At 45.2% G+C, this 21,802-nt stretch overlaps 1 protein-coding gene across 2 annotated transcripts in view; it reads left to right on the top strand.

Annotated features, from left to right (window-relative positions):
• Positions 1-3,404: 3,404 nt before the first annotated feature.
• LOC147438625 (E3 ubiquitin-protein ligase UPL1-like) overlaps positions 3,405-21,802 on the top strand; it is a 48,591-nt gene continuing 30,193 nt past the window's right edge. Inside the window, exon 1 of one of the 2 annotated variants that reach the window (XM_086484670.1) lies at positions 3,405-3,784. In XM_086484670.1, the coding sequence (XP_086340796.1) occupies positions 3,752-3,784 (33 nt within the window). In that variant the 5' untranslated portion in view covers positions 3,405-3,751. The remainder of the gene's footprint in view (positions 3,785-21,802) is intronic. The other variant, XM_086484671.1, reaches the window with a different exon arrangement.

A 21,802-nucleotide genomic window follows, 5' to 3' on the forward strand; every position in this document is an offset into this window, starting at 1 on the left:
GACGATTTGAGTGCTATAAGGAGCATGAGCTTCCATGGCAGCCCTCTCTGCCATCGCATTTTTCTAGAACCCTATTTGTAGTCTTGCACACATGCCCATTGCCTCCCCAAATGCAATCCAAGTAGTCGCCTACCGTATGAGGGCGTTGAATCTCTACAAGATTTTCCAAAGACAACATACATCCACACACTCACACCGCACACACACACACACACACACACACACACACACACACACACACACACACACACACACCTACATGATGGGTTGCTTTTTGGGAACACACGTGAAGAGATTTGTTGGACATGATAGCATAGGTGAAGGAGAAGGGCTGATGAAGCAGGGTTTGCAAAAGTTGTGAGTAGGGAGCTTTTCATGGAAGCTTTTTGTGCATCCATGAACACTTTTGGATGTATCTTAGACATTAAAATATTGTGCTCAACCATTGTGAAGGTGCGGCCACAACCTACAGGACATAGAATCTGGATAGTGAAACTCTGACTCTAAGGTCTTCTCTTCATGCATGAAAGCTAGACACTATAATTTCTACACAAATAAGGAAAGAAATCTCCTTGGTTGCTAGGTAGAGAATCCCTAAACCTTCTCTCACCTAAATGCAAATGTTTTTACTCTCGTTCTCCTAATTTCAAAACAGCTTAGAGTTCTACCATTTCATGCTTGGGCCCTGCCTATTCTAGTGAATGTGGGGTGTATGGACCTTGCTAAATGGGACACTTAAGAATTCATGGTTTGGATTGGAGCTCCTCTTGGTGATGATAGGGGCCTACATTTTTTCATGCTTGGGCCCTACCTTTCTAGTGAATGTGGGGTGTATGGACCTTGCTAAATGCGCCACTTAGGAGTTCACGGTTTGGATTGGAACTCCTCTGGGTGATGATAGGGGCTTGCATTTTTTATGCCCTTTTATAGTCCCTTTGTGCTCCGCTTGCCCTCATGACTGGGAAGAACCTTGCTTCGACTTACTCTCTTTTATTTGTTAATGATATTGTCTTTGTGTGAAAATGTATATGGCACAGGTCATGAGTACCATCTCTACGAACTGCCACTTTGGATATCGATAAAGTAGGAAACAAAATTGTCTTACCCTATTTGCACACTTGCAAGGTGTAGACAATGGTTAGTAGCTACCATTAGTAGCAATGCTTGATGATTCAAATCCCTGTATCTGTCCACTCATAGTTGTCTCCCACAATTCAAGCATTAAGGAGATTCGTATAGAGATGGGCCAGTTGTAATGGAGCTAGTCCCATGTCTTTGACTAGCTTGCATTTTTCCCTTTATTTGAGGGTTACACTGGAGGACACATACCAAATTGTAGTCTCCATAGGGGCAAGGCTAGGGATGTTGACCTCTCACAACGATGGGGAAGGGCCACTACAATACTAGCATGATGTCATATTGGTGAGGGTTCTCGGGCTCAACATGGAAGCTTAGCTGAGTAGTCTTTGGACTCTACTAATCACATATTTCCGATCCACAAGGCCACGCATCTTAGAGTAGTAGTAAGGTGAGATCAATTCACATTATTCGTATAATTATTTTGAAAGACATATTAGAAAAGGCCTCTCTTGTTTTCTGAAACTTGTACATAGAATGATGTATGTACTGTAGTGTTATAGCTTGCTATCAACATTCCCCCACTTTTTTTTGCTCTTAAGAATATGTACTTGAGCCCTTGTGCAGCTATAGACCATTGAAATTGTTGTTTAGGCACTCATGTTTGTCTAGCTTAACTCATCTTCTTTTGGGTCTTTTTTGCTCCATGCATAAATCTAATGGCAGGCCTCGTGATTTTATCACTTGTTTCTCTTAGCTAAAAACAATGACTAAAACGACTTTGAATTTAACTTGTTTTTTAGTATTGATTATAACCTTATATGTTTTATATTTATTTTTCTTAAGGAAGGCCATTTTAAATCTTCATTTAACTTGTTTTTTTTCGAACTAGCACAAGGGAATGGTACTGAGGGAAGCCATTTACAACACAAGCCATGGGCCGAAATTTGCAACCACATTGTTCTAATTTCAGGATGAATTACCGTGGAGGTTGGGACTTGAAGGCAAAGATTGGCCCTCTTGCAAAGCTGGGTGAGCTATCCCTTGCAAGCATGGCACAACCCCCCCTCCCTCCCCCCCTGCCCCCCCTCCAAAGGGGAGGGGGTAGATGCTAGTTCCAAATACATGGTTGCACGGGACTTAGGTTATGCAACCAATGACTCAACCGAACTAAAAGCTACACTTACTGGATGTTGCAAAGGTTTTTTGCAATGTGTTTGAAATGGCCACCCGTTTGCTATGGCCTTCACATACGACCAATGCCCACTGATGCACATGAAAAAGGCTTTTCTCCCAATCAATAGTTGTGTGGACATTTGGGGATGCACATCATGCTCGTTCTAAATGGTTAAGTAGCTCTCTTTGGACCTAGCCAAACGTTGCTATAAGCGCAACACGGAGGAGGTTTCAACATTGCCCTTCGATGACACAACGTTGTGGCTCGCATTTGTTGACACATTTTGATAATTCTCTTCATGGAGGTCGTGTGATGACAAGCATTTTACTCATTTTTGGGTATTTTGCCCTTTTCTTGAGCTACCCTTTAAAAAATACACTAACTTGTCCTTAGAAATAGATAATCTGCAAGGCAAGGGCACCGAGACATATCACAATATAAGTAACACTAATAAATTAAATATTTGTGAGAAAATTCACTTATAATGATAATGAATTTAGGAAAAATTACCAAAATACTTCTCTAAATTGTGGAAATTCCCAAAATACCCTTCAAAATATCCCAAGTATTTTGTCATAAATTCCCAAAAAGCCCTTCAAATTTTCCAAAACTCCCAAAATACCCATGGTTGTGAGTTTAAATTTCTCCATAGATAAAAAAATATGTAGCTTTTCATAAGAAGAATGATTATCTTCAACACAAGATGCTAAAATTAGAATTTGAGCTGGTTATGTAGGCTTTGGAGATGAATGGCTTCATTTTTTAAAGACATAATTGCCTTTTTTTGCAAGGTAATTTGTGACACAAGATGCTAAAATTAGAATTTGAGCTGGTTATGTAGGCTTTGGAGATGAATGGCTTCATTTTTTAAAGACATAATTGCCTTTTTTTGCAAGGTAATTTGTGACAAATTACATGCTAAGCACTCAAAAACGGATCTCAAATATAAAAAAGGAATAAAGATTAAAAAAATATCAAACAATTTAATCAAAATAGATACAAAGGTATTTCCACATATTAGAAGGGTATTTTGGTAATTTTCCTATAAAGTTATTAATTTCCCGGCCTCTCTATTTTTGGCTCATTTTCTCTTCACGCAACGAACGATATAAAAAAGGAAACTAAGCCCTTTTCTTTGCTTTGCCTCTCGTACGTGGCTTTTCCTTTTCTCCTTCCCACATTGCCATTGCCATCGCTTGCTTATGAGGGCAAAACCTCCAACGCAAGACGAACAACTTCTTCTACACACACAGGGACCTTGATCAGTGGCAGCGGACTCCTTCCATCGCCATAGCCAGAGCTCCTTTATGTAGGCAGTAATCCGCCCAAGAAAAATCCACCTTGATCACATCATCCATCTTCACAATCATCGTCTTCTTCTCCATCAGCGATCCGAGTCCTCTTCAGCGGAGGAATGCCCTTGAGATGCAGCTGTGCTTTTGGCATGTAGCTGCCGTGCTCCAGTTGTCTACCAGCTCACCATAGCCGGATCCCGCCATGAAAGCAAAGAAGAAACGGGGTGTTGAAGTGGTACGCTCCCCATAGCTGTTTTGATAATATACTGTTGTCTTTCTCATGAACGGCTATGCGAAGAACTTACAAGCTTTCCTGAGTGGTAAGAGCGGGGCAAGCGAAACCACGTATGTTTATGTGTAGCCTGGTTTTCAGCTGAAGGAAGGCAGGGAGACTATTAAACCCCCCCCCCCCCCCCCCCCCCCCCCCCCCCCCCCCCCCCCCCCCCCCACATACACACCCACACAGTGACATGCAAAAATTAGAGTCCCAGTAGCAATGCCTCTACTTGTTTGCCACGCAATCCACCAATCTCTTAATGCACAATGATATTTGGGCGTCCGTAGCCACCCTTACTAAAGTAATTGACCATGTTTACTGATCAGTCCTATGCAAAATGTTATTTAAAAGTTGGTATTCAATGTTTTAGTTGGTTACGACTTCTTTGTTTCTTCCTCATCTTTCTCTGGAGAATTTTCTATGACTTGTATCTCTTGCTCTTCTGAAATGTAAATTTGTTTTCTTTGGCAAAGAAAGACGATTTAGTTCACATGGAGGATCCAAAACCTACAGTCAAGTGATCTGCTTACAAGCCACAAAACGCTGTTCAGATGATGAGAGTGGTTTTATGGCTAGAGTATGGAATATCCGACCCAGATTTATGCAGCTTGGTAGGGAGTGTCACTGCACAGTCACGTGGGGCATAGAGTACTTCTCTATGATTTCGGATTGTTCATGAGGTCTTAGTGTGCTTCGAGTGAAGAATGATACATGAGCATAATCTGATTGCTAAAAGAGTGGTTTCTTCCTCATAAAAACTTTTTGGAAAAATCAAGTAGATGACTATAGATGAAATGAAGGTGCTAGCAGCCAAAGATGTGAGGCCGACAATGAAGATGTCTGTTGTATTGTCCATTGAAGAGAAATACTTCACGAGTGTAAGAGCAATCTTGGGAACCCCAAGTTTCAAGAGATATCCGTAGTAAGATGCATGCAATGTAATTTACCTGTGCAAAGGAAAGGTATGCTCCAAGAGGTAGGTCCCGAATTCTGTGAGAACTACTCCTTAGATAGACCTACCATTCCTAAAAGGATGTGCCATGTTATAGGCTTGGACTCTCCAAGCGAGAAATCGGCTCCAACCGAGTTTATTAAGGGGGGCTGGGAATAGCAACACATGAATAGAAACTGCAAAACCACTGAACTTGACGCGAGAGAGAGAGAGAGAGAGAGAGAGAGAGAGAGAGAGAGAGAGAGAGAGAGAGAGAGAGAGAGAGAGAGAGAGAGAGAGATGGCACGGCACGACACGACTGAGTTTCGCGCCCAGATGCACTGGCCCCATAGAGTGGTGCCACTTCCGGTATTTCTTTATTCTTGAGTCGCAACAGTACAACTCCCGAGGGTCCTCTGCTCTTAGACTTTGCGTCCAGACGCATTGCAGAGTGAGAGGCCCAAGGGTTCTTACAAGCAGGACAAGGGATGCCCTAAAGCAGAGCCCTGAAAAGCTTGAGTATTAAAAGCACAACACCCAAAAGCCTCTGCTTACAAAAAGCCCACATAAAATTGCAAAAATTTGTCAGCGCAAATTACGGAAATCCATACAGGTTGCCACATCAGCACAACAACGTAATACACGGAATTTCGTACAGTCTTGCCACGTCAACAGTCCGTGCCATTCTGCCACATCAGCAGTCAACACGATTTACGAAAGCGGAGTCTAGAGTTCAAGCTTTTGAATTTTTAGGGTTAGGCCCCTCAGCCGGTGCTCCATAAGTCCTATAGGTCAGTGGGTTAGGATTTTAAAAGCCTAATGCCTTTTTAGGCCCATCGGCGACAACTCTTCATGTTGTTCTGGGTTCAGTTTCTCCTTGTCCTCTCGGCCATTTCCCTTTCAGTTGGGCACACCACATCATCACTTTGTGACATTCCCCCCTCTTGAAAGAATTGTAATCGCCCTTGATTATACCTGCAAAACAACCATGGGACAGAAACTTTCTTTAGTAGACATTGACTCTATGTATTCATGCAGAAGACTCCACTAATCTAGTGCTTCTACAAAGATATCACTCATTGATCAATCACATTTGTCACGTGACACATCCAACCCTATGTGTCCGTGGACAAAGCTACAACATGATCAGGGTTCAGTTCAGTCAAGTCAGTCTAGAATAGGAAGTGATCTGGCACTTTTGTGAGTCTGTTTGCAGACGTATCCAGACACTTAGATTAGATGCATATTCTCTGGTTGCACGCAGCATGACCATCAGATTCTAGTTAGATCCCACCGGTAGCATTTTTACAGTGCATAGGCCTATTTTCCCTATTTTTTACATTTTCCACTTATTATTTTTAAGTGACTTTTGTTGGAAAGTAGGTAGGGCAATTTTGATAAGTTTGTATAAATAGAAACCTATTGCTAGCACCTTCTGGTAGAAGAGGTAGCAGGAGCACCTTGCTCAACAGGCAACTTCTCAGCAAGACCAACACCCGCAGCAGCCTAGCGTTTTCTCTCCACAGAATACCTAGCGTTTTTGCATCAGATCAGCCCTGGCGTTTTGTGCACAGCAGATTAGCCCCGACGTCCTCACGACACAGCAGATCAGCCTAGCGTTTTGCATTTGTAGAACATCCGGCGACAACAAAAGACAATTTCAGCCATAGCGTTTTTGGTTTGCATCACAACCTCAACGTTTTTGCAAATCATCGCCACGGAACATCAAGAACCACCAGCGTTTTCAGGTCTCAGCCTTTAGACATCGCAGAAGAAGTCCCGAACCTCGCAGATCTCACCTTCCCGTAGCAGTTCCTCGCCGCACAGTCAGTTTCCGCAAGGTTTACAATTTCAGCCGGGAAAACGCAGATTTTAGCATCTGCGTTTTCAGCGCGTCGTCGTCGTACCGTTGTCATCGACATCGTCACCGACATAGAGTTAGAATTCAGCAGATAGAAGATTTGCAGATTTCAGCCCTTAGAGTTTTCAGATTTCAACTTGTCTTCTCGTCCTCATTGTCGTCGACATCGTCGGCAAGTCCCAAGCATTGTAGAGATTTGTGCAATCATAAGTAGACCGCTCTCGCCATAGAGAGTGGGGCCTTCGGAGGAGGGTTTTACGACGTCTCTGGTGTCGTATTTTCTTCTCTCTTTATCTCTCAGCCTCATGCACTCCATTCACAGTGTCCATTCACTTTGTTTGTGTCCATTGCACTCTCTCACTAAAGGAACGAAAGGCTCTCCCTTCCGTAAGTAAAAGGAACCTTGAGCACAGTTCGGAGCACTCATCTTGAGCAAAGTTCAAACATTCATTCCGCTGCACCTAACATTGGTATTAGAGCTTTGACAGTGTTCTGTATCACTCAAGGAAAGAATCACAAGAACCATAGATTTTTTTTTGCTTGTTGAGGTCGCACGAACCCAATTTCACTTGGGCGTGTCGATTCCTAATTGTGTTTTTGAAGAGTGACAGGAATCCCAGGAAAGAAGGGCTTGTCCAGCCTCCCCTTGTGTCTCTTTTCACTCATTGAGAGCGGACTGTGCACTTAGCAGCCGGCCAATTGACGTGAGGTGGGAAAAAGAAACCTTGGTGTGAGCGCAAGACCGCCAAGGGGTGCGCCCGCGGAAAAGAGCAGAACTCGGGTGAAGAGAAGATCCTTCTCTAACACAGATTGCAAGCGAAAGAAGAACCTCAAGAACCTCAAGACCCGCAAGAACTCAAGAACCCCAATAACCAAGACTCCCAAGAACCCAAGTTCCTCGTGAACTTAAGAACCCAAGAACCCACAAGAACCCACAACTTCAGTGGATGGTCATCACTCGAAGTGGATGGTCATCACTCGAAGAAGAATTTTCCCCACCAGGAGGTTTTTCCGACCCTCCCCTGCAACCAGACTTGGACACTCCAAGTCTAGAATCAATCACGACAGCACCAAATAACCACTTCAAAACAATTCACATATCACAATAGACTTGCACTGGCCCGACGGAGTTCCGTGCCTAGAGATATTGGCCCCAAAGATTGGCGCTCCTTTCTGTATTTCTTTATGTATTAATCAGATCAAAGTACAAGAGAGCGGTTAGGGTTTCACTCTCAGACTTCGAGTCCAGATGCCCTGTAGAGTGAGCCCAAACCGCTTATTTATTATTGTTTACAAGGGATGCCAAAAGCAGAGCCCCAAAAGCTTCAAAATCAAAAGCAAAATCTTCTCTCTCATCCAGTTGCGGATTGAGACGGGGAGATACAACGGAGTACCAGCAGAGGACAGGACATGCCCCTTGTGTAACATGGAACCTGAGACAGAGCTACACTATACATGCCGCTTCCCCGTCTACTACGAGATACGAGGCCGCTTCCATTGCTTGTTCAGAGAAGGTTTTGGACCACCCTCAAGAGTCATGGGATACGAAGATCAGAGATGTCTGGGTTTGTTCTTGCTCGAGTTGCGCAGACACAGAGATAGCCTGATGAATGGCGAGGCTACCCAGTCTCAAAGACGGATCACAGACTTCTTCAGAGTAGACACGGGACAGCCGCAAGAGCCACTCCCACAGCAGAGCTCCCCCTCGTCTCATACCAGAGGCACACTGATTGACCGAGCGATATAACTGGGGAAATCCAGGCTCCCGCGACTGCGAAGAACTACACAGCATCGACGGAGGCTACGACAGAAAATTCGGAGCACGCTGGCCAGCCATGCACGACGCCCGGTCAGACTACTAACCATGGAGGAAATTGATGAGATTCGCCAACGACCGATGATTCAGCTATCCCAACAAGTCGCCCATTTTTTGCTTGGTCTTTTGCTTGGTTCACATAGATCAACTTAGGACCCCATAGTATATATCTTTGTTTGTACTGTTGTTAGGTTATTTTGTTACTTTGACTTTGTATCAGATCCACCACTTTGTAACTTTCGGGTCTCATAGGTCATTATGGCCTTTTGAAGACGTTAATATAACATTTCATTTCATTTCATTTCTCTCTCTCTCACACAAGAGAGCTTCAATAAGATAACGCAATGGAATCTTCTCTCTCTCTCTCTCTCTCTCTCTCTCTCTCTCCTTGTATTTATGTAGAAAATAAAGCATGGGCTGAAAAACAGCACCGCAAATTCCGGATGCTTTTTTCGTACGGTGCCACGTCAGCATGCCATCGTATTATCCGGAAATCTGTCCTTGTTGCTAGGGTTAGGGTTACGGTTTAGGACAGGTTTTAGGGTTAGGGTTACGATTTCTGGCAGGTTTTAGGGTTAGGGTTTGCAGAATTTAGGGTTTTCAGCAGCAGTCAAGGCTAGGGTTTCTTGCATGCTCTCGGGCAGACACGTCATCACTTTGTGACATACCCCTCTCTTGAAAGCATTGTAATCGCCCTCGATTACGCCCGCAAAACAGACAGAAGCCATAAACTGTCTAGTAGACACTGACTGTTAGTACCTACGTACTAGGAACACACATCTAGCACATGTACCAATCGACAGTCACATCACAGGACATCACTCGACATCACATGACATCACATGACATTCAACATTCATTCGGATCTTAGAGCATGATTTATCGGCAATGTAGCTAGCAATCGCATCTAGATCCAATCAGGACCTCATCGATGTTCGATTGACTAACCCCTATTGCAACCATGTCTATTTGAGATCAGTCAGACCAAAATGCTGCAAGTCATTTCGTCTATCAGTTCCTGCACTTAAAAGAAGTCAAGAACAAATCAGTATCATAATCAGGAATTCCATCTCATAAAGTCATATAGCAGAATACTGTCAGCTTTCAGTATCCTTGAAGCTCAAAGAGACATCAGTGACTCTAGTATCTAAATCAAGGCATTTGTTGACAAAGGAGCGGAGTGACTCCCCTCTTGTGCATCCCACTGCACCAGATCTCCGACCAAGCTGAATTCTGGGTTCCATTTGGAGTAGACTATGCTAAACCAAAAGCATTGAGGTAAAGTTTCACAATCTGAGGAGTATCTGCCAGGTCCTCCTCCTCCATCCACTTCGCATCCAATGCAAGATAGTTCTTGACCTTAACCAAGAACCGCCTTCGGACTTTACCTTTATTCTTCGTATCCTTATGTGCCAAAATCTGTTCAGGAACAAGGATCTCCTCGTTTCTTCCACTTCGGGTTGCTCATTATGCTCTCCATCATCAGGCACATCACCTTTAAAAGGTTTCAAGAGACTCACATGAAATGCATTGTGAATCCTCCAAGTGTCAGGCAGTTTCAGTTGGAAGGAGACATCATTTATCTTTTCAGTGATGTGGAAAGGTCCGTAGTATCGCATACTAAGCTTTAGAAAAAGCCTCTGCTTTCCCTTTTTCTTTCTCAGGCGTGCCTTCTCATATAAAAAGAAATACCGAAAAGGGCGCCAGTCTTTGGGGCCAATACCTTTGGGCACGGAACTACACTGGGCCGTGTCATCTTTGTGAACTGTTTTGAAGTGGTTCTCTGTTGTGTCGCGGTAGAATCTTGACTTGGGGTGTGTTACAGCCACTCCTCCTGAGCCTCGCCCTCTGTGCTTTGATCGTGTCTCCAGTCTACAGGCTGTCTCCCATCCGTATCCACTAATGTGAGGCATAGACTACCCAAGGGCCTAATTTGTCTTAGAGTAGAAGATGATGTCTCTCTGTAACAGACTTGGACACTCCAAGTCAAGAATCGACCGCGACAACACCAAATAACCACTTCAAAACACTTCACAGTTCACAATTGATTTACACTGGCCCGGCTGTAGCAGGGCTACAGTGTCACTTCACAGCAGGCAGACAGTTGGACAGTTAGTCATAGTTGGTCTGGTTCACACTGGACGGACCCTCTAGGCTTGGGGTGACGTGGCAGGGTACCGACGGTGACATCGTGGCCAGGTCACCACCACCACACAGTTTGGAGATAGACTTAGCTGACTGGACATTTATGAGCCGTTGGTGGTTCTTTATGGTTGTGCATATGAGTAGTCGTTTGGGTCATTTTTGGGATTATCTTGTACGTAGTCGTCTTGGTAGCGAGTCTTACACAGAGCACTGCTTCACCATCCCTGCACATCTGAGCCTCGACACCCCCATTTGTACCTGTGAGTCTTGGGCTGGAGCTGAGTGTGCTGCCACGCCAGAGTCTGTACATGGTTCTTTGAGGTAGTCGAGTCCACATGTTCGGGTCCACTGTTGTGTCTCTGTTGTTCAGTTGTTATCCATTGTTTCTGTGTTTCGTTCTGTTTGAGTGAGATTGTTACGCACATTGCACTGAGGGGCACCCACACTGTAGAGAGCACGACACATTATCCGCGCTACACCGGCGGAGTTCCGTGCGTAGAGATATTGGCCCCAAAGAGTGGCGCCTCTCTCGGCATTTCTTATTGTATTAATCCGAGTTCAAAGTACAAGAGTGGTTGGGTCTCACTCTCAGACTCTGCGTCCAGATGCTCTGCAGAGTGGGAGCCCAAACCACTTATTTATTTGTTTACAAGGGATGCCAAAAAGCAGAGCCCCAAAAGCTTAAAATCAAAAGCCTTGGTAAAAATAAAGCAAGGACTCTTTCTCTCTCTCAAGCTTGACTAAAGCAGAAAAGCTTCTCTCTCTTGCTCCTTTAAAGGAAAATAAACGTTGCCCAAAAAGTTGCCAGGCTGCCGCAAAATCCGTTGCAATTTCCGGCGCGATTTTCGGGTGTCCGTACTACTGCCACGTGTCATTTCTGCCGCTAGCAGTTAGGGTTTCAGCAGCAGTTAGGGTTTGGCAGAAATTAGGGCTTCTACAATTAGGGTTTTCAGCCACGTCATCACTTTGTGACATACCCCCTTCTTGAAAGCATTGTAATCGCCCTTGATTATTCTTGCAAAATAGACAGAGGCCATAAACCGTCTTAGCAGACACTGACTGTTAGTACCTACGCACTAGGACCACACATCTAGCACATGTATCAATTGACAGTCACATCACATGACATCATAGGACATCAGTAGACATCATAGGGCATCACATCACATTCAACATTCATTCGGATCTTAGACCATGATTTATCAGCAATGTAGCTAGCAATCACATCTAGATCCAGTCGGGACCTCATCGATGTCCGATTGACTAACCCCTATTGCAACCATGTGTATTCGAGATCAATTATACTAAAATGCTGCAGTCATTTTGTCTATCAGTTCCTGCACTTAAAAACAAGTCAAGAACAAATCAATTTCATATTTAGGAATTCCATTTCATAAAGTCATCCAACAGAATACTGTCAGCTCTCAGTATCCTTGAAGCTCACAGAGACATCAGTGACTCTAGTATTCAAAAATCGAGGCATCTGTTGACAAAGGAGCGGAGCAACTCCCCTCTTGTGCATCCCAGTGCACCAGATCTCCGGCCAAGCTGAATTCTCGGTTCCATTGGAATAGACTATGCTAAACCAAAAGCTTCGAGGTAAAGTTTCACAATCTGAGGAGTATCTGCAAGGTCCTCCTCCTCCATCCACTTCGCATCCAATGCAGGATAGTTCTTGAATTTAACCAATAACTGCCTTCGGACTTTACCTTTATTCTTCGTATCCTTAAGTGCCAAAATCTGTTCAGGAACAAGGATCTCCTCGTTTTCTTCCACGTCGGGTTGCTCATCAGGCTCATCATCAGGCACATCACCTTTAAAAGGTTTCAAGAGACTCACATGAATTGCATTGTGAATTCTCCAAGTGTCAGGTAGTTTCAATCGGAAGGAGACATCATTGATCTTTTCACATGAATTACATTGTGAATTCTCCAAGTGTCAAGTAGTTTCAGTCGGAAGGAGACATCATTGATCTTTTCAGAGATCTAGAAAGGTCCGTAGTATTGCATACTAAGCTTTGGAAAAAGCCTCTCCTTTCCCTTCTTCTTTCTCAGGCGGCCTTCTCAAAACGTAAGAGCACCCAATCATCCTCCTCCAATTCCACATCGCGACGATGGCGATCTGCTGCCTTTTTCTGTCGTTCTTGAGATTTCTGCAGACCTTGGCAAAAGCCGTGTCTAAGTCGCGCGTATACTCATCCGCTTCAAAAATCTTATCTTTCGTGCTTAGGAAGGGTGGAACCTTCACAGCACCTTCAATAATCTCAAATGGTTCCTTCCCCGTCGAAGAGTGTATCGTGTTATTGTAGGCAAATTCAACCAAAGGTAGATACTTTTCCCATTGACTCTTCTGATCCGAGATATAAGACTTTAATAAATCTAAAACCATTGAATTGGCAATCTCAGATTGCCCGTCAGTCTGCGGGTGGAACGATGACGAGAACTGCAACCGCGTGCCAATGTTCTCCCAAATTGCCTTCCAAAACAAACTCGTAAATCTGGGGTCCCTGTCGGAGACAATCGTTTCAGGCATTCCATGTAATATGAAAATCTGGGCCACAAACAGTCTCGCTAAGTGATCCGGCTTGACTGTTTTCTTCACTGGAATGAAATGAGCTTGCTTGCTAAATCTGTCAATAACAGTCCAGATACCATCGTGACCGCTCTGTGTTCTCGGGAGATAAAAAATGAAATCCATTGCAATACTTTCCCAGGGGTGGGTGGGTATGGGCAAAGGTTGGAACAATCCCTGTGCTTTATGCCTGTCAAACTTGACCTTCTAGCATACCAAGCAACTGCGCACAAACTCTTCCACATCCTTCTTGAGTCTCGGCCAAAAGAAGTATCTCTCTACCCCTTTCATGGTGGTAGCAATGCCGCGGTGACCCGTAAAAGGTGGACAGTGGCATTCAGTCATAACCTTTTCCCTCAATGGCCGTGTAACGCACAACATGGTTTTTCTCATAAGTAGCCATCCCGAATGGAATATCCCGCTACTGTCTCCCCTTGCTGTATTCAACTGAATACATCTGCAAAATCTGTTCTGTGGCGTACTGACCGACCATATCCTTGAAGTTCCTATGATGTATCTCGGAAATAGCCAGAACCAACGGCTTTCGGAACAAAGTATTTGCCACCAATTTCTTCTGTCCCTGCACATGGACAATCCGGAAGTAAACCGTGACAAGAAGTTTTGCCCACTGCATCTGCTTTTTTCCCATAGCTGCTTTCGTGACAAGAAGTAGTGTAAACTTCCATCATCTGTGAAAACCGTAAAATCGGCTTCGAGTAGGTAATGTTGCCACTGAATAAGAGCATGGATAGCCGCCAAAATCTCTTTCTCACAAATCTGTGCTTTCAATTCTTGCCTTGAGAACAATCGGCTCTCGTAGGCAATGAGATTGGCCTTCTTGCATTAAGACCGCATCCAGACTACGACCACAAGTATCACAATATACTACAAACGACTTCTGCAAGTCCGACAAAGTCAAAACTGGTCCTATAGTCAATTTCTCTTTCAAAGTTTGAAAGGCAGTCACCTCTGTGGGTCCTCATGAGAAAGGGACTCCTTTCTGTGCCAAGATATGCAAAGGGGAAGCAACCTCTGCAAAATTTCGAATGAACCGCCTGTAGTACGAACATAGTCGCAAGAAGCTTCTAACTTCATGGACATTCTTCAAATCGGGCCAATCACGGATAGTCTCTATCTTGGTCGGATCCATTTGCACTCCTGCTGCTGACACAATGTGTCCCAAAAAGTGTATCTCTGGTAGGAAAAATTCACTTTTCTTTGCATTAATCACTAACTTGTGATCTCGTAATGCATGAAAGACCTGAAGTAGATGATCTCTATGTTTTGCCTCATTCTTGGAGAAAACAATGATATCGTCAAAGAAAGTGCCAACAAATAGCGTGTACTCTCGAAAAATCCTGTCCATCATCCGGTTAAATATCGCAGGAGCATTGGTTAAGCCAAAAGGCATCACCAAAAACTCAAATAACCCAAAAGTCGCCCGAAAGGCTGTCTTGTAGACGTCTTCCGACGCGATTCGGATCTGATGATATCCACTCTTCAAATCAATCCTGCTAAAACACGAGGAGCCCTGTAATCTGCCGAGTATATCATCGATCCTAGGAATCGAAAATTTGTTCTTGATGGTGATTTTGTTGAGAGCTCTATAATCGATGCACATTCTCCAAGATCCCTCTTTTTTCAAAACCAACAACACTGGAGAGCAAAACGGTGAAGTACTAGGCTGGACAAGACTCTTTTTCAAGAGGTCTTTCACTTGGTTTATAATCTCTTCGTTCTGGGCTCGGCTCACACGGTAAGGTGGCCGGTTCGGTGGTGTGCTTCCTGGCATCAATATAATCCTCACGACGAGTTGGTGGTAACTCACCTGGTAGGCCCTCTGAAAAGCAATCGGTATGAGTGTGGAGAAAATCTTGGCGTTCTTTTGTTCAGGTAAAACATATCCGACCTTCATCCATTGTTCAATTCTCTCCCAAAAAAAAGTGAGTAAAGAAACTGAAGTTCATCAAGTCCAATCTCTGAGCCCTTCATTTGTCAAAGTCGCATTCTCGGCCGGTAGTCAACCACGGCGTTGTTCTTGTGGTACCAAGGGATTTCGAGTAGAACGTCACAACCTTCCAAGGTAATTACGTAAAACTCCGCGTGCTCTAAACACCCCTGTCATTGCAAACGAAGTTTGTCAATGCTCGGTGTAATGGCAACATCCCGTCTGGGTGCCCTCTCGAACTACCTCCGCCTGTGGCCTCAGCCTATCGGGCGTAATTCCAAATCGAGCCGCCAATTCAAGAAGTTGGCCTTGGCTCCTTCAAAAGAGCTTCCTGATCTTTCACTTTGCCCTAAAAGCAGCAAAGTTTGTACTTTCATTCATTTGATTCGGTTCAGGCCCCACGCGATGTGGTACCAGTTCTGCTTTTTATCTGCCTTCTCTGCCACGTCTCTCAACTGCTTTAGAACTTTTTGGCCTTTCTTCATCCTGTTCATTCGGTGCCTTGCTAGGGTATTTCACGGAGATATGGCAAGTTTCCCCGCATTCAAAGCACTTCCCCTCCTTTATGTAGAGAGCCCCGTTTGCCGTTTGCCTGCCCGTAGTAAGCTTGGGTCGTGCATCCTTATCTTTCTGTTCTGGGTTGCTCTTTCTCTTTCTACTTTCATTTTTCGAAGTCTGTTCGACTCTGTGTCATGATCTCATATGTGGGGTAGGTTAGACTGCCAGAGTGAATGGCAAAACCCCGTTTCGCATGACTCATCAACTTCTGAATGGAAGCTGACTTTTGTTCTAAGCAGTGATCTCGGATCTTTGTAGGTAGACCCAAGGTAAACCGCTCAATCTGCTCCTTGAACGAGATCTTCTTTGTCTTTTTCTTGCCCTTTCCGAAGCGTTGCTTTTTACTTCGCTTTTTGTCTTTTCAGGCTTCTTCGCTTGAGTTAGATGAACTAGAAGAAGTATCAGAAGGAGAAGAAGAAGAAGAAGAACTTGGTAATCCTTCAAATCGAACACGCTTCTTCTCTTTCTTTGCCTTTTCAAATGTCGACTGACGACCCAAATAACCTGAGAAGTCAGTGCCTTTCTTCTGCTTTTTGCCGTGCTTTTTAGCTTTGTTTTGCGCGTCAAAAAGCTGAGCAATCCGTGCATCAACCACCTCTTCTAATTCCTTCTCTGAATACTTCTTGTGAGCAGAAGGTTTCTTGAGAGCGGGTTTTGGGGGTGGTGGTGTGGTTTTCTGCCACTGCGCATGCACCTCCGGGAAAGAAGTCTCGGTCATATATTTTGCAAATTTTGGGTCCTTCGTAAAATTGAGCATCATCTTTGTTGCATCGCCGATCAATTGACAACGCTTCATCTCTAGACGCTCCGCCTGAGTAGGCCGAGGTGGGCCATTATCCATACTCCTTGCCTGAATTGTGGTTGTGATTCCTTCGCGCATCTCCGGATGCAAAGGGAGTCCACTGATCTTTGCTTGAAGCCATAGGTGCCGCGGAAAAAAAATTCGGATCGGATTTCCCGTAGAAGAGAAATCGGCCGTGCTCTGATACCACTGTAACAGACTTGGACACTCCAAGTCAAGAATCGACCGCTACAACACCAAATAACCACTTCAAAACAGTTCACAATTCACAATTGATTTACACTAGCCCGGTGGAGTTCCGTGCCTAGAGATATTGGCCCCAAAGACTGGCGCCCCTTTTGGTATATCTTTTTGTATTAATCTGAGTTCAAAGTACAAGAGTGGTTGGGTCTCTCTCAGACACTGTGTCTGCAGAGTGGGAGCCCAAACCACTTATTTATTTGTTTACAAGGGATGCCAAAAAGCAAAGCCCCAAAAGCTTAAAATCAAAAGCCTTGGTAAAAATAAAGCAAGGACTCTTTCTTTCTCTCTCAAGCTTGACTAAAGCAGAAAAGCTTCTCTCTCTTGTTGCTTTAAAGGAAAATAAACGTCGCCCAAAAAGCTGCCAGGTTACCGCAAAATCCCCCGCAATTTTCGGCGCGTCCGTATTGTCGCCACGTGTCATTTCTGCCGCTAGAAATTAGGGTTTCAGCAACAGTTAGGGTTTGGCAGAAATTAGGGTTTCTGCAATCAGGGTTTTCAGCCACGTCATCACTTTGTGACACTCCCGGTAAAACTCTCCTCAAAAGCACCCACATCAAGGCGCATAGATCCATTACAATTCTAGGTAGCAACTCTGAGTGTGGTCCCATAGGCCTCACACCGTCATGTGGAGCGTGGCTCCAATATCACCACTCTGTCATCTCGGTAAAAAGCAATCTTACCTTTTTCTCCTGCCGCTCTAATCTCTGGCATTACCTCCTGCCTATGGGCGACCTGTGAGACGGTAAGGTCATCCTCGAGAACGATACCGGTCTTCTTAAGAGTCGTTTTTTCTTCAAAAAGTCCTTCGCTTCCATGGAGGGAAAACGAAGGACGAGTGCCCTTTCTTTCGAGGGGGTTTCCCCCTTGCTCCCATTTTTCTTGTTGCCCACTCTCCAAGCTCTTGAGTGCATCGGCTCATGAATCCCCATCAAAGCCATGCGTTCTTTTACCTCTTCGTCTTTGCCTTTAAGGCTGCAAATTCTCACATGTAGAGAGCGTACACGTTTGCTTTGCTCCTCTTCTAGTGTCAAGTTGATAATGGTGGGTGTGAATGTTGTTTCCTTGCTTTTCCCATTCTTGGCAATGTCAATCCATTTCTCAGCCTCATTTGCTTTCTGTTGAGTCTTTGTAATAACGACCACCCAAGAAGTCGTCATTTCTTTATGTTGCTCTTCCCCCTCTTTGTGGCTTGCACTTGCTCTTTGATTGTGTTGAGTTCTTCTATTGCATAGGGTGGCAATTCTCTCTCTTTAAGCGTGTTTCGTGATCTTGCCTCTGCGAGCTTCTTCTTGAGTGACGCAATCTCTTCGTCTTGGGCCGTCACACGATCTTCCATTATAGTAATCTTGCTTTCTTGGGCCAAAATGCGATCTTCGAGCATTTTTATTGTCCCTAATAGGTTGCGGTTGATCTTGTTAATGGTTTCGGTCATTTCTTCTTTGCACTTTTGAACTGCATCTCCTAAGGGGTTGGGCTTATCATTCTGCTTCCTCATGTTTGGTCGTTGCCAAAAGCGAGAGGAAGTTTTGCGGTGGAAGGAGACACACGCACAAGTGCTTCCACATTATGCATACATGTTCTCCCATATTAAGCATACATGGCGAACATTTTCTACAATTTTTGCAAATTACAACAAAAGCCCGCTTTATGTAATTTTTGCAAATTTTGCACCTCTGCAATTTCTGAGAAAAGACTGAATTTTGAATTTCGAAATTCTGCAATTTTTTTGAAAAGCATCTTCTGCTGTAGCTTTGGGGGGGGGGGGGCAAAGGGGGAATGCGAGTTGGACGAGGCTAGGTAGGAGGCAGCATAGAGAGAGACGGGGGGGGGGGGGGGGGGGGAGGTTGGGCAACATGAGGGAGCGGGGCTGTAGGGGGAGTGCGAGGGGGTGGGGCTGAGAGGGGAGCGCGAGGGATGCGGGGTTGGACGGGCAGCGTGGGGGGGGGGGGCTGTAGAGAGAGAAATGAAATGTTATATTAACGTCTCCGAAAGGCCAAAATGAGCTATGAGACCAAAAAGTTACAATTGGTGAATTTGATATCATGTCTGAGAACGGAAAGTACAAAGAACTAACACTAGAAACATTAAGGAAATGAATCTGAAGCTGATTCGGAATTGAGATTGAGGGGGGGGAGGGGTTCTGGTGGGTTCAAATGAAATCTCTCATCTGTCGTTGTCGAATATCATCAACATCCTCCATGGTCAGCACTCTGGTTGGGCGTCTTGCATGTCGAGCTAGAGTAATCTCTATCTTTTGCTGCAGCCTTCGTCGATGGTGGGAGACCCCTCTAGGTCGTGGGCGTCTGGATCTACCTAGCTCAATGGCTCGGTCAATCAACGTACCTCTAGGATGGGTGGGCTCTGAGATCTGCTGTGGTGACTGCTCCTCTGCCTCTCCCCTGCCTTGTGTAAAGAAATCTGTGATTCGTCTCTGAGACTGTCTCTCCCCTGATGTCCTCAGTAAGCTTGCCGTGGGTCTGCGTAGCTCTAGCAGGAACAATCCGAGACATCTCTGATCCTCGTATCTCATGACTCCAGAAAAGTCCGAAGCCCTCTCTGAACAAACAATGGAAGCGGCTGCGTATCTCATAGTACGTCGGGCAATGACGTGTGTAGTGCAGCTCTGTCTCTAGTTCTAAGTGACATAGGTGACATATCCTAGCCCCTGCTGGCTCCCCTCGAAATCGGCCAATCTTGATCTGGAGCTGATGTTTGGGAGGGGGGGGGGGGGGGGGGGGGGTGGGGTTGGTGGGTTCAAATGAAATCTCTCATCAGTCATTGTTGAATCTCATCAACATCCTCCATGGTCAGTACTCTGGTTGGGCGTCTTGCATGTCGAGCTAGAGTGATCTGTATCTTTTGCTGCAGCCTTCGTCGATGATGGGAGACTCCTCGAGGTCATGGGCGTTTGGATCTGCCTAGCTCAATGGCTCGGTCAATCAACGTACCTCTAGGGTGGGTGGGCTCTGAGATCTACTGTGGTGTCTGCTCCTCTGCCTCTCCTTTGGCTTGTGTAAAGAAATCTGTGATTCGTCTCTGAGACTGTCTCTTCCCTGATGTCCTTAGCAAGCTCTCCCTGGGTCTGCGTAGCTCTAGCAGGAACAATTCGAGACATCTCTGATCCTCGTATCTCATGACTCTAGAAAATGGTCTAAAGCCCTCTCTGAACAGACAATGGAAGCGGCCGCGTATCTCAAAGTACACCGGGCAATGACGTGTGTAGTGCAGCTCTGTCTCTAGTTCTAAGTGACATAGGTGACATATCCTGGCCTTTGCTGGCACCCCTCGAAATCGGCCAATCTCTATCTGGAGGTGATGTGAGGATGTGCGTATCTGCCCAATAGTGCATCGTATCCCATGAGATAAGTGCGTATCCATGTATGCAGGCCTAGTCACAAAACCGTCCTCTGTGAGTTGGAGAAGATGCTCTCTGTAAAAGGCCATCTTCGTTCCCAACTCATGTGTCGGCTGTATCCATGTGCTCTTGGTATCTAGCTGAATGAGATCCTGGCGTATGAGTTTGGTGATCTCTGTCCGTGTGAGACAGGGAGGGTGCATCCAGGGAGTATTGAAACGGAGGCAATCTATTCATGCTGAAATCATGTGACTGAAACCGTGATGTTGTATCTTAGCGCTAGTTGTTGAGATGACTCTAAGGCAAGCCGAGCATATCTCTCCCTGGGGAGATCTCATCAACTGTTGATAAAGGATACTGATCTAGTAAATGCCTTAACCACGGGGGGGGGGGGGGGGGGGGGGGGGGGGGGGGGCTAGCTCGGCTCGAATAATCTCATGCGGCATTGAGGCCTTAGCCCGAATCATCCGAGCGATCATAGAGATCAGAGGCCTCTCCATACATCTCCATCCATCTGTGTTGCTAGATCTCCCATGATGGTCTATTGAGGGACCCCATACCTGAACTCCGTAGAGCATAGCTGAGGTCACTAGAGTGTCAAAAAGCCATAGCTTTGTTTGCGGTTCCTGAAACTGAACCTGCGAACACATCCTCTCCAGTCCTCCCAAGGTTGCATATGCTCTCTTCAGTCTAGTCTCTGATGCTCTCGTCGGTGAAAACACCAGTCCACCGAAAACTACTCCAAGATAGGTATATGGATCTGTGTACTCCACAGTCTCCTGGCCATACGTAAATGTGGGTGCTGGCCTCCTGACCCACTGTGGTGTGGTGTTGAACACCATAACCTTGGTTTTCCCAAGGTTGACAGACAATCCACTGTCTGCCGACGATGTCGTTGATGATGAGACGGGCTGAAATCTGAAAATGCTAAGGGCTGAAATCTGCAAATCTTTATCTGCTGAATTCTGACACTATGTCGATGACGACGATGCAACGACGACGCGCTGAAAACACAGATGCTGGTATCTGCGTTTTCCGGCTGAATGTGCAAACTTCGATGGATCTGACCGTGCGGCGAGGATCTGCTGCGAGAAGGTGAGATCTACGAGGTTTGGTGGTTCTACTGCGGAGTCTTGATGCTGAAAGCTGAAAACGCTGGTGCTACTATTGATTCTTTCACGATGGAATTGCAAAACGCCGAGGCTGATGTGCAAGCCAAAAACGCTAGGGCTGAAAGCTGTCCTTGCTGAGGAAATTTGCTTACGCTAGGGCTGATATGCTATCTCTGTGGAATCTGCTAATGCTAGGGCTGATCTGTCCTTTGCTGTCGCCATGCTGATGCAGATGCAAAAAAGCTGGCTGATCTGGGTTCTTGATCAAAAAACGCTAGCTCAATTGTTGTGATGCAAAAACGCTAGAGAATCTTGAGGGTCCTGTTAAGAAGTTGCTTGTGAGCAAGCGCTCCTGCTGCCTCTTCTACCAGAAAGTGCTAGCGCTAGGTTTCTATATATACAAACTTAGGAAATTTGCCCTACCTAGTTTCCAACAAAAGTTACTTAAAAATAATAAGTGAAAAATGTCAAAAATAGGGAAAATAGGTCTATGCACTGTAAAAATGCTCCTAATGGGTTCTGATGGAAATCTGATGATTATGCTGTGTGCAACTAGAGGATATGCATCTACTCTTAAGTGTCTGGACATGCATGGTCTACTGCGAACAGACTCACAAAAGTGCCAGATCACTTC

Source organism: Adiantum capillus-veneris, chromosome 16 (genome assembly GCF_014529385.1).
Source record: "Adiantum capillus-veneris isolate H3 chromosome 16, ASM1452938v2, whole genome shotgun sequence".
NCBI classification, from domain to species: domain Eukaryota; kingdom Viridiplantae; phylum Streptophyta; class Polypodiopsida; order Polypodiales; family Pteridaceae; genus Adiantum; species Adiantum capillus-veneris.